The sequence below is a fragment of the Lucilia sericata genome, unplaced genomic scaffold (assembly GCF_015586225.1).
Source record: "Lucilia sericata isolate MDLA Ls3-8-SP2 unplaced genomic scaffold, ASM1558622v1 Contig000378F_arrow, whole genome shotgun sequence".
Classification (NCBI taxonomy): Eukaryota; Metazoa; Arthropoda; class Insecta; order Diptera; family Calliphoridae; genus Lucilia; species Lucilia sericata.
This window is the reverse complement of record NW_023994397.1, coordinates 218,067-230,084: the sequence shown is the minus strand read 5'-3', so window position 1 is coordinate 230,084 and position 12,018 is coordinate 218,067. Positions and strand designations below refer to the sequence as shown.

General features: G+C 27.7%; 1 protein-coding gene across 14 annotated transcripts in view; it reads right to left on the bottom strand.

Annotated features, from left to right (window-relative positions):
* LOC119604279 (small conductance calcium-activated potassium channel protein) overlaps positions 1–12,018 on the bottom strand; it is a 245,111-nt gene that overhangs the window by 27,733 nt on the left and 205,360 nt on the right. For 11 of the 14 annotated variants that reach the window (XM_037956806.1, XM_037956804.1, XM_037956802.1 and 8 more), the window contains one exon: positions 6,709–6,844. The exons of the other annotated variants lie outside the window; for them this stretch is intronic. In XM_037956806.1, coding sequence (XP_037812734.1) covers positions 6,709–6,844 — 136 coding nt within the window. The remainder of the gene's footprint in view (positions 1–6,708; positions 6,845–12,018) is intronic. 14 annotated transcript variants of the gene reach the window in all.

Here is a 12,018-nt window from a genome sequence, read left to right as displayed (position 1 = left end):
GTAGTCAATAGACTAGGCTGTGGGCTATTCTACTGCCTGATTGACTACTCTAGTTTATGGACTAGTCTGTGGAATAGTCTTTGGACTAATTTATTGATTAGTCTAGACTATAGAATAGACTATAGAATAGACTATAGAATAGACTATAGAATAGACTATAGACTGGACTATAGACTGGACTATAGACTGGACTATAGACTGGACTATAGGCTAGACTATAGACTAGACTATAGACTAGACTATAGACTAGACTATAGACTAGACTATAGACTAGACTATAGACTAGATTATAGACTAGACTATAGACTAGACTATAGACTAGACTATAGACTCGACTATAGACTAGACTATAGACTAGACTATAGACTGGACTATAGACTAGACTATAGACTAGACTATAGACTAGACTATAGACTAGACTATAGACTAGACTATAGACTAGACTATAGACTAGACTATAGACTTGACTATAGACTATAGTCTAGTATATAGTCTAGTCTATAGTCTAGTGTATAGTCTAGTCTATAGTCTAGTCTATAGTCTAGTGTATAGTCTAGTCTATAGTCTAGTCTATAGTCTAGTCTATAGTCTAGTCTATAGTCTAGTGTATAGTCTAGTCTATAGTCCAGTCTATAGTCTAGTCTATATTCTAGTCTATAGTCTGGTCTATAGTCTAGTCTATAGTCTAGTCTATGGTCTAGTCTATAGTCTGGTCTATAGTCTAGTCTATAGTCTAGTCTATAGTATGGTCTATAGTCAAGTCTATAGTCTAGTCTATAGTCTAGTCTATAGTCTAGTCTATAGTCTAGTCTATAGTCTAGTCTAGTCTATAGTCTAGTCTATAGTCTAGTCTATAGTCTAGTCTATAGTCTAGTCTATAGTCTAGTCTATAGTCTAGTCTATAGTCTAGTCTATAGTCTAGTCTATAGTCTAGCCTATAGTCTAGTCTATAGTCTAGTCTATAGTCTAGTCTATAGTCTAGTCTATAGTCTAGTCTATAGTCTAGTCTATAGTCTAGTCTATAGTCTAGTCTATAGTCTAGTCTATAGTCTAGTCTATAGTCTAGTCTAGTCTATAGTCTAGTCTATAGTCTAGTCTATAGTCTAGTCTATAGTCTAGTCTATAGTCTAGTCTATAGTCTAGTCTATAGTCTAGTCTATAGTCTAGTCTATAGTCTAGTCTATAGTCTAGTCTATAGTCTAGTCTATAGTCTAGTCTATAGTCTAGTCTATAGTCTAGTCTATAGTCTAGTCTATAGTCTAGTCTATAGTCTAGTCTATAGTCTAGTCTATAGTCTAGTCTATAGTCTAGTCTAGTCTATAGTCTAGTCTATAGTCTAGTCTATAGTCTAGTCTATAGTCTAGTCTATAGTCTAGTCTATAGTCTAGTCTATAGTCTAGTCTATAGTCTAGTCTATAGTCTAGTCTATAGTCTAGTCTATAGTCTAGTCTATAGTCTAGTCTATAGTCTAGTCTATAGTCTAGTCTATAGTCTAGTCTATAGTCTAGTCTATAGTCTAGTCTATAGTCTAGTCTATAGTCTAGTCTATAGTCTAGTCTATAGTCTAGTCTATAGTCTAGTCTATAGTCTAGTCTATAGTCTAGTCTATAGTCTAGTCTATAGTCTAGTCTATAGTCTAGTCTATAGTCTAGTCTATAGTCTAGTCTATAGTCTAGTCTATAGTCTAGTCTATAGTCTAGTCTATAGTCTAGTCTATAGTCTAGTCTATAGTCTAGTCTATAGTCTAGTCTATAGTCTAGTCTATAGTCTAGTCTATAGTCTAGTCTATAGTCTAGTCTATAGTCTAGTCTATAGTCTAGTCTATAGTCTAGTCTATAGTCTAGTCTATAGTCTAGTCTATAGTCTAGTCTATAGTCTAGTCTAGTCTAGTCTATAGTCTAGTCTATAGTCTAGTTTATAGTCTAGTCTATAGTCTAGTCTATAGTGTAGTCTATATTCGGGAAAAACATCAAATTGGTAACAGTGATAATGGGGAATGATTGAGAGAGTTTATATAATGTCGATAGAATATAGAATCTATAAAATTGTCGGGAGATTATAGAATAGCCGAGATAAAAACTATGGAGACTTGGAATACTCGGGAGCTAATAGAATAGTAGATGCTCTATGGAATAATCGACTGTAGAATAGTATAGAATAGATTAGTCAAAAGACTGTTCTTAAATTTTGCAACTCAAGCTGAATAATTTTACATTTGTTGTGGTAAAATTCCATAACTACAGCAAATGTTTTTCAATTTTACCATTAAATTTATAATTGAACCCACTGTAACGTAGTGTAGATAATTTAAAAGAATTATCAAACAAACCATTGCCATTGTGCAAAAATTTCATAATACTTTTTCAATCCACTTTTTGCTGCTAAATAGCTTTAGGCGTTTTTTTAAACAGACAAATGAACATTTTGTTAGAAAACTACAAGCACATTAAACAATATCTGTCTGTATCCTTTTGAGAAAAGTGTTGCATCGTAAACCGTTTCAACGTCAAACGCCTTAATGTATCTGTGTCCGTTTCTGTATTAATGTTAAAGTGTTGTCGTTGGTCTTTCTTCTCTCAGTCGTATTGTAAGTAGTTATTTGTATTTGTAGGCATTATAACAATTTGTCTTGTTTTATGCCTTGGCCATTTTTGTTTTTTTTTTTTTTAAAGTGCTAAAAGGCAAAATAGCTTTTGAGTATATCTTTTTGAGATTTTTGTCTTTGCTGAACAAGTTAATTTACAAATAAAGCAAATCCTAAGTGGGTAAAATAGAACAAAAAGATGAAAATGATTATGGCGAGCACTTGTAGAATAAATACATTGGTCTTAAAATATATGTTTCTGAAAACATTTTTATGTATTTAATGGATTAAAGAGATTTTGTGCTTTTCGTTTATAGCAAATATACATATTGCTTCATTTCCAATTTATTAGAAAAAAAAAAAATATATAAAAATAAATATTGTAAAAAGAGAAAAAATCAAATGTTAATATTTATTTAAGCTGTCCTTCTAAGCGTCAAAGCGTATGCAATACAAATACAAGTAGGAGAAAAGTGATGACAATTGAAAAATTCTGTATTTTTCTTTTGCTGCTGCCACCACATTTCATTATGATGGAAAATTGTGTTCTTCAACAGTCTGTTTGACTGTCTGTCCTTCCATCGGTACTAGTAACATAATATGTGTTTGTATGTTGATTTAGTTTTCTATACTTTTTGTATTGCTCTCACTTTGGTTTTGTTTAGTTTTTGTTTTTTTTTTTCCTTTTGTATTGCATTTTGACAATTTCTCATGGGACATCAATCATATGTAAACAACAACAGCAGCGGCAGCAACCCAGTTTAACAATGACTACAAGGAAAACTATTCATAAAGGAACAAAACAGTAAAATAAATGTACATATGTATATAAACCACAACCAATTGGAAAATTCATATCATATGATGAATGAAGTGAAGTACCAGTGTGAGAGTACACTACAGCGGAAATGTAGTGGCAAGCAAAACGCGACCTTAAGAATAATGGCAGTGGGAAAAGAACAGATTAAATGACAAATAAAAATCCATAAACTACAGAGACGACATTTTGGAAATTGTGGAAAATTTTCAATTTGTCTTTTCTTATGGTTTGGATGTCTGGCTCTGTGAACCATATACATATGTGGTTAATACGAATATGACTAATAATTGTTGGGTTGATTGTTGTTTTTTTTTTGGGGTTTACAAATATTTTTAATCTTCTCTTTTTTTCATTATGACAGAAGTTTTGAAGAGTTAGTTTGATTAGACATGAAGACAGTGGGTCATTGAGTTAAGGCTAAACTTTGTTTGCCCACGCATGGGTCAGATATTTTGTCTTTATAATGAGAAAGGTATGAGCAAAGAACGTCACAAAAATTTTTTTAATACAAAAGCTTTTTTTTAGAAAATTAAGTTTAAAACCTTTTTACTAAAAATTATTTTTACCAAAAAAGCTTTCATAAAAAAGATTTTTACTAAAACTTTATCAAAAATCTTTTTCTAAAAATTAAATTTTCATTAAAAAAGTTTTCCCCTAAAAAAATATATTTTCTGACGAAACATTTTTAAAAGCTTTTTTATACTTTTTATTTAACAGAAATTTTATGAAAAGCATTTAGCAAAGGTTTTATTTTTACCAAAAAAGCTTTAATGAAAAGCTTTTTACTAAAAAAAGCTTTTTACAAACTCTTTATCAAAAAAGCATTTCATAAAAATTCATTAAAATAATCCTTTAAAAAAGTTTTATGAAAAGCTTCTTACAAACTCTTCATCAAAACAACATTTCTTAAAAATTAAAGGGTTTTTCAAAAATGATGTAATGAAAAGCTTTTTACTAGAAGAGCTAAACTTTTTATCAAAAAAGCTTTTTCTTAAAAATAACATTTTTATACAAAATTATTAAAATACTTTTCCCATAAAATATCTTTTCTGAAAAAACAATTTTTATAATAAAGCTTTTTTACCAGAATACTTTTTACTTAACACAAAAAATGTTTTATTAAAGCTTTAACTAATGTTTGTTTTTTACCAAAAACTCTCTTATAAGAACGCTTTTTACAAAAATCACTTTCTACCATAAAAGCTTTTTCTCAAAAATAACATTTTCATAAAAAAATTTATTAAAATATTTGTTTTCATAAAGTAGATATTTTCTGACAAAACATATTTTATCATAAAGCTTTTTTTCCCTTCAGTATTATTTATTTATTTGAATAAATCCTTTTAAAACCATTCATGAAGGTTTTTTTTTATCAAAAAAGCTTTTTTAAAAAATTTCATTTCATAAAAAATTTACAAAAATAAGTCTTTCATAAAGAAGATATTTTCTGACAAAACATTTTTTATAATAAAGCTTTTTCCCTAGAATACTTTTTATTTAAGAGAAACACTTTTCAGAGAGTATTTAGAAAATCTTTCTTTACATAAAGTTTATCAAAAAAGCTTTTTCATAAAAATAACATTTTCTTAAAAAAATTCATTAAAATATTTTTCCCACAAAGAAGATATTTTCCAAGAAAACTTTTTTTAATAAAGCTTTACTTCAAGGAATACATTTTACTTAACAGAAAGCTTTTTTTATTGAAAATGTTTGCCTTAAAATCGTTTTCTTAAAACTAATTGTTTCATACAAAAATATTTTTTTTTTAAATATTTTTAAATATTTTTTTAACAGATAAAAGCCTTTTCACAGAATGAGTTTTTGATCAAAGCAGGAAGTAGTTTCTTTATAAGAGCTGAAAAAAGCTTTCTTAGTAAAACCATTTTTTTATTGAAAAAGCTGTTTTTAATGAAAAGCTTTTTTTGCATTAGAACTGAAAAAGCTTTTTTTCAGCAAATTCTTTTGTAACAACATTATAATATCAATTTGTTATAAAAAATTGTTTTTTTTATATAAAGAGCTTTTTATAAAAACTGAAAAAGCTTTTGTTAATCAAATTATTTTGTAACAACATTATAATATAATTTTATGTTAAAAATAGAAAAATCAGGTTGAATAAAAACCCTTTTTAAAGGAAAAAGCTCTATTTAGTAAAAAATTATACCAAATGATTTTTTGTAAGCTTTTTTCATTAGAGTCCTTTTTTAATAAAATATTTTTAATGTAAAAAGCTCATTTTAGCAAAAAACTTTTTATATGAAAATATTTTTGTATAAGACTTTTTTTATTAGAAATGAAAGGGCTTTTTTCTTAATAAAATACTTTTATAAGGGAAAAAGCTATTTTCTATGAGAAGCTTAGCCTTTTTCATAAAAATTATGTACTAACAGAAAAATGCTTTATTCTTAAAAAGGGATATAAAACTTTTATCATTAAAACAGAAGAACGAATTTTTTTACTCGAAAAAAAACTTCTCCATGAAAAGCTTTTATCATAAAAACCTAATTACGAGGAAAAAAACTGTTTTTAATAAACAGTAACAGCTTTTTAACAGAAATACAGGAAATTATTATTATTTCACGAAAATTCTTGTTCTAGTAGAAAAGCTTTTTCCACAAAAGATTGTTTTTCTATAAGAAAACTGTTTTAAGAAAAAGTTATATTTTTTAACAGAAATATCCTTACTTCCTTTTAAATGGAAAAAGCCTTTTTTCGTAAAAAAAGTTTTCCAAGAAAAGCTTTTATTGATAAAAGTTAATTCTAAGGACAAAAGCTTTCTTTCATAAATAGAAACAGTTTTGCTTTTACAAAAAAGGAGTTTTTTTTAAAAGAAATATTTTTTCTAGAAAAAAGCTTTTTTCACAAAAGAATGTTTTTCTGTAAAATATTGGAAAAAAGGCGTTTTCTTGGAGCTTTTTTTACAAAAATCCATCTTGTGGCAGAAAAAAAGCTTTTTCATAGAGTTATTTTTTTTTGTAGCAGAAAAATCTTTTTCTTACTGAAAGACTTTTCTCACTCCTGAGAAACTTTCAATCCCACTGTTTAAGAAGAGACCTTGATATTTTATATCTTGATTTTCTCATTTCTAATGTTAAACACTCATAATGTTGCGTTATAGAAAATGAAAGATAAATAAATATTTAAACATATTTACTGCAGAGATTTTAAATATGCATTTTTTTGTTTAGATTTAATTTCTTCTCATAATTTAAAGAAAAAATTTAAATATTTTGTTTTTTTTTTCTTGTGTAAAACACAACTAAATAAACTAAAAGCTTTTGTTTTTTTTTTAAAGGCAACTCACCATTATTCCTGTACTAACAGCGATACCACGTCCACAATACGTATTTGGAACAATATCACCAAAACCAACACTGAGAAATGTTATTGCTATCAGCCACATTGCATTCAAAAGATTTGCATGTTCTTCATCATGAAATCTAAACAATTGCGAATTTTTTTCCAAAAATTTTATTTTTTTGTTTTTTTTTTTTTTTTTGGTAAAAGTATTTTTGATTTTATGCGTTTTGCACCAAGACCAGAAAAAAGGTTGATTGTTGGTCGGTTGGTTGATTGTTTAATAGATTTTTTTTTTTGGTTTGATGGGTTGTTTAAGTTGTATTTCAGAGATTGATTGATAGATTGGTTGGTTGGTAGGTTGTTTGATTTGTTCGTTTTGGTTGATATTTTTGTAGCAGTAGAGATACAAAACAGAGATACACACACGGTTGGAGTTGTTTTTTTTATTATTTTTGTTTTAACGATTTTTGCATTTTGGTTATTTTGTTTATTATTTTTGATTTTTGTAACATATTTGAGAGAAAAAATGAAATAAAAGAAAAAAAATAATAAAAAAGTGATAATAAATTAAATTATAATGAAATAGTTATTTTTAAATAAATATGATTTACTACTTTAAAGTTTTATAGAGTTTTTATTTTTTTTGTAAATATAGAGAAAAAAAAAAAAAAAAAAAAAACAAAACCATAAAAAGGAGGTAGAGTAGAGAGAGAAATCATAAATACAATCATATTTCTAAAAGCGCTACTTTACTAATCTTATTGATACTTAAATTTAATTTTATTGTACGTAATTTACTAACTATAATGATTTGTTATGAATTATTTATAATGTTTTTATAACAATATCGATCGATCGGATTCGATTATATTCGATTAGATCCCAGTTTGTAAAATTGTATGTTAAGCGATTATTTTTATTTCTTAATTTATTTGTCCATTACAATACAATTACAAATTATATTCTAACCTAATTTACCGAGCAGGTTGGCGATGACCATAAGCCCTTTGTAGTGTAGCAGATCAGAGTCTCTCACCCGAATACTGCTCTAGATATATGCAAAAATCTCTTTTATTAAATATTTTGCTCTCTTTGCCTATTACTGCTTTATATAAGATATACGCAAAGAGCTCTCTTATTAGTTCTTTTGCTCTCTTACATTCACTCGTAAGAAAACTAACACCTTTCCATTATAAAACAAAACCAGTTGGAGAGTTCATTTATAAATATTTGCCTAAGACTGTTTTATGTAGTCTTAGAGAAATTTGTGATCTACCAGATCATAGGAAAAATCTAATTGTATTTAAACTTTCGTCATTGCAATTTTCAAAACGAAACCAAATTTTGAAACATTTTAAAACTTCGGCTGTACCCATTATAGTGGGGGTTTCAGGAGCTCTAACGGTTGAATTTTTAATGATATTTTAATGAAATTTTATATACAAATGTTCTCACCGAGAGGGGACACCAAAGAAAATAATTTAAGCATGGACTGGAATAGAGGCCTTTTTCTTCTTTTTTTTACATATAATGTAGGAAGAAGCCCCAGTAAAAAATTCTACTCGGAAACGGTTATTATTCCATACATAACAATGTTTTTTTATTGTTGATAATGTGATTATATAAAATAATTCATTAAATGGTCAATTATAATTACTTGTAGTGCCTAATTGAGCATCAAATTACTTGTAATGTGTAAGAGAACAATAACTAATTACAAGAATTTTTACCAATTACTAATTAACCAATAGCGAATTACAATTACTTACTTGTAATGAGTTATTGAACAATAGAAAATTACAATTACATGGAATTTTGCCAATTACAATAACGAATTACAATTACTTACTTGTAATGTGTAATTGAACAATAGAAAATTACAATTGCATGGAATTTTGCCAATTACAATTACTTAATAATGAGTAACTGATATCAATAATGAATTACATTTACCTACTTGTAATGTGTAATTGCCCAATAATAATTACTTGTAATGTGTTATTGATCAATGACGAAATACAATTACATAATTTAAGCCAATTACAATAACTTAATATTGTGTAATTGACCAATAACTAATTACTTTATATTGTGTAATTGAGTATTAACTAATTATTACTTACTTGTAATGTGTAATTGAACAATAGCAAATTACAATTACAAGAAGTTTTGCCAATTACAATCACTTAATAATGTGTAATTGAGTAATAAAAATCACCTACTTGTAATGTGTAATTGAGTAATAACCAATTAGAATTACATTAAGTTTTGTCTATTATTTCTAATTGTAGTTTAGATATTACCAATTTTTACATGTATTATAAGTAACAAATTCAAAATTACAAGTAATTGTAATTAGTGTAAAAAGTAATTGTAATTGAAAATGGTAAAACTAAGGGGTAATGATTAATTTAGTTTTAACAATTACTAATTCACGAATAACGAATTACAATTATCTACTTGTAATGTGTAATTGATCAATTACAATTGCTTATGATATAAATAATGTTTTATAAACTTATTAAAGTTTTATTTCGTTAAAAGTTTTAAGAAACATCTAATATGTAATGTCCTTGATAATTTTTAAAGGACTAAGAACTAAAATATTAATTTAATTTATTTTCTAATGAATTGATATAAATGGATCTGTAAAAAATTTGTTCGGATCGGTTCATATTGATTGATTAACAAATCTCATAAAAAATTGTCGTATGGAACTTCATAATTGAATCTGAACGTTCGATCGAACTACTAATAAGAAATACCAAAAACATGAAGCGAGTTCTTATTATGAAAATTTTTAAAAAATCATTCAGTATTTAATAGGTTTTTGGAAAAACTCGAAATCGCCTTAATATAACTGCTCTACATCATGCGATAAACTTGTATATTGTATATTGCTTGTTTAAATGATTAAGAAAATCCCTCCCAAAGAAGAATTTTTATCAATTTGATGTAAACTTTTAATCGACTTCTGGCTGATAGTTACTTAAGTTTATGTACGTTTAAGTCACTTCTAAATGATAGTTGATTGAACATATTAAAAAATGGATGTCCGCTAGTAGTCGCGGTCACGATTAATAATGATACTTAGTAGATAAGAAACTTGATACTTTGGCGATTAAATGCTCAATCAATTGGAGAACTTGCGTGTTAAAATTCTGGAACTAATGATTGAATAGAATATGTTGGGATAAATGTGATTGTACATTAAAATATTTCTATATAGAGGTAGGATCCAGATTTTTGATACCAATTATTCATTAGTTCCACCCGTTAGTTCTACTTCTGGATGATATTTGGAAGAGAAAAGATATTTTACAAAAGCAAAATATATGGCCTTCGAATTTTTAGCTTCTTATTATATCCGCTTAAGTCGCTTCTGGGTGTCTTGTAGAAGTTACCTCCACTTATTTCATAGAGCGTGCTACCAGACGTAGTAATAAAATAGCGATATTTCGGCGATTTAATTTGGAAGATTCACTTCTGCGATATAAACATGTTGTCAAACTTCAAGCATTTGAAAAAGACAAAACTATTGCAGACCTTTTCGCATGACACATCATAAACACTTCGGGTTAATAGTTGAACTAGTGTAAGAGATTTTATTAAAAGAAAAAATCCGTTGCGAAATAATTTCGATCATCCAGATGTTTACGTTTAAGCCACTTCTAGTTGATAGTTGGAAAATTGTATATATATCATAAAATTTGCAAAGTTAACGTTTATTTAACGTTTGGATGATAGTTTTTAACTAAAAATTTTACAAGAACAAACTGAGTTTCTTCAGAATTTTCAGCTTCTTTTTATATACATTTTATCATTTCTGTTAAACTTCTAGAAGTCACTTTCATTGTAAGACAAGATACATTTATGTGACTTTGGCAATAAAAAATGTTGAAAAGTATGATTGAGTAAGTTCTCTTAAACGTTATTGTTAATCTAATGCCATATATACACGGTTGTCAGATCTTACAACGTTGGCAGAAAAATGTTTAACAACTGTGTGAATTTACAATTTTTTCTGTAACGTTGTCAGAAAAAGCATTGCCTGTTTAGTGTAAAACAATAATATTGTCAGACGTTGCCATTGTCAGATAGTTGTCTGACAATTTTTATTGTCAGATGTGTCAGATTTTATGCATCTGAGAATTGACCATTATCACAGAAATGTTTTCTATGGGCAACATGGTGAATTAAAAGATTATATGCAGCTAAAAGATCTGGCCACTTTTGCCACATACAGCAATCAGAGATACAAGCCGATGCAAAATGATCGGCGGCGGCGACGCAACCATTTTAGGTCGGCGGCGGCGGCTTATTAAAGAAAATATCGGCTGCGGCTAAATTGTCGGCTCAATTTAACTTTTTCTTCAGAAATTGACCTTATAAGCGTTTATTATATTGAAAAATCTCTGTATAATAGTCTGTTATATAGAAAATGGACATTTATAGTAGTTTTCACTCTTTTAATATTAGCGCAATATTGTGTGGCAACTCTTTTCAATTTGCTATAAGAATTTAAAATAGTGGCAACTCCGTTCAAATTGGTGAAATTATTTTCTGAAATACATGTGCGATTCCAATCTTTATCAGAGGCTACGTTTAAGCCGGTTTAGCATTTGAGCCGAAAAAAGTTGGCGGCGGCGCGGCTTGCAAAATATTACCAGCTGCCAGCCGCCGCCGATTTGAGCCGTTTGGCTTGTATCTCTGACAGCAATCTGACAATGTGAACTTTGTTGGCAGATAAATCTGACAATTGTCTGACAATGAAATTGTAAGGTTTTCCTACAATCGTCTGAAGTGACAATTTACCTGTTGCTAAGAATTTTTCATTGTCAGTATATTTCCATCATATTGCTAGATCTGCCAACGTTGTAAGATCTGACAACAGTGTTTACATAGCTTAAGTATTTCTAAAGAAGGAACTAGTTATAAAAAAACAGTTTTTCTTTAATTTTAGAATTTATTTTAATATTTTGACATGTTTATTGAGATTTGTAAAGGATTTCAGAAAGTCTCTGAATACTATCTTAAACATTTTAAAACAAAGAAAAGTTTTTTTCTATTAAAGGGATTTGCAGGAAACGACAGTTTAACTTTAAAATGTGGAAATAAATTGGATAAATGCTAGGAAAGGGGGACTTGGATATATTGATTAAATATTTTTAAGAAGATTATTATAATAAAGTTTTATAAGAGCAATAATACCTTAATATTTTTTTATATAATTATGAAGTTAAAATATTATTATAAGGTGCTTAATTAGTACCCTTGCCTTAGAAAATTTTAAAAAATTTAAAAAAATTTTTGT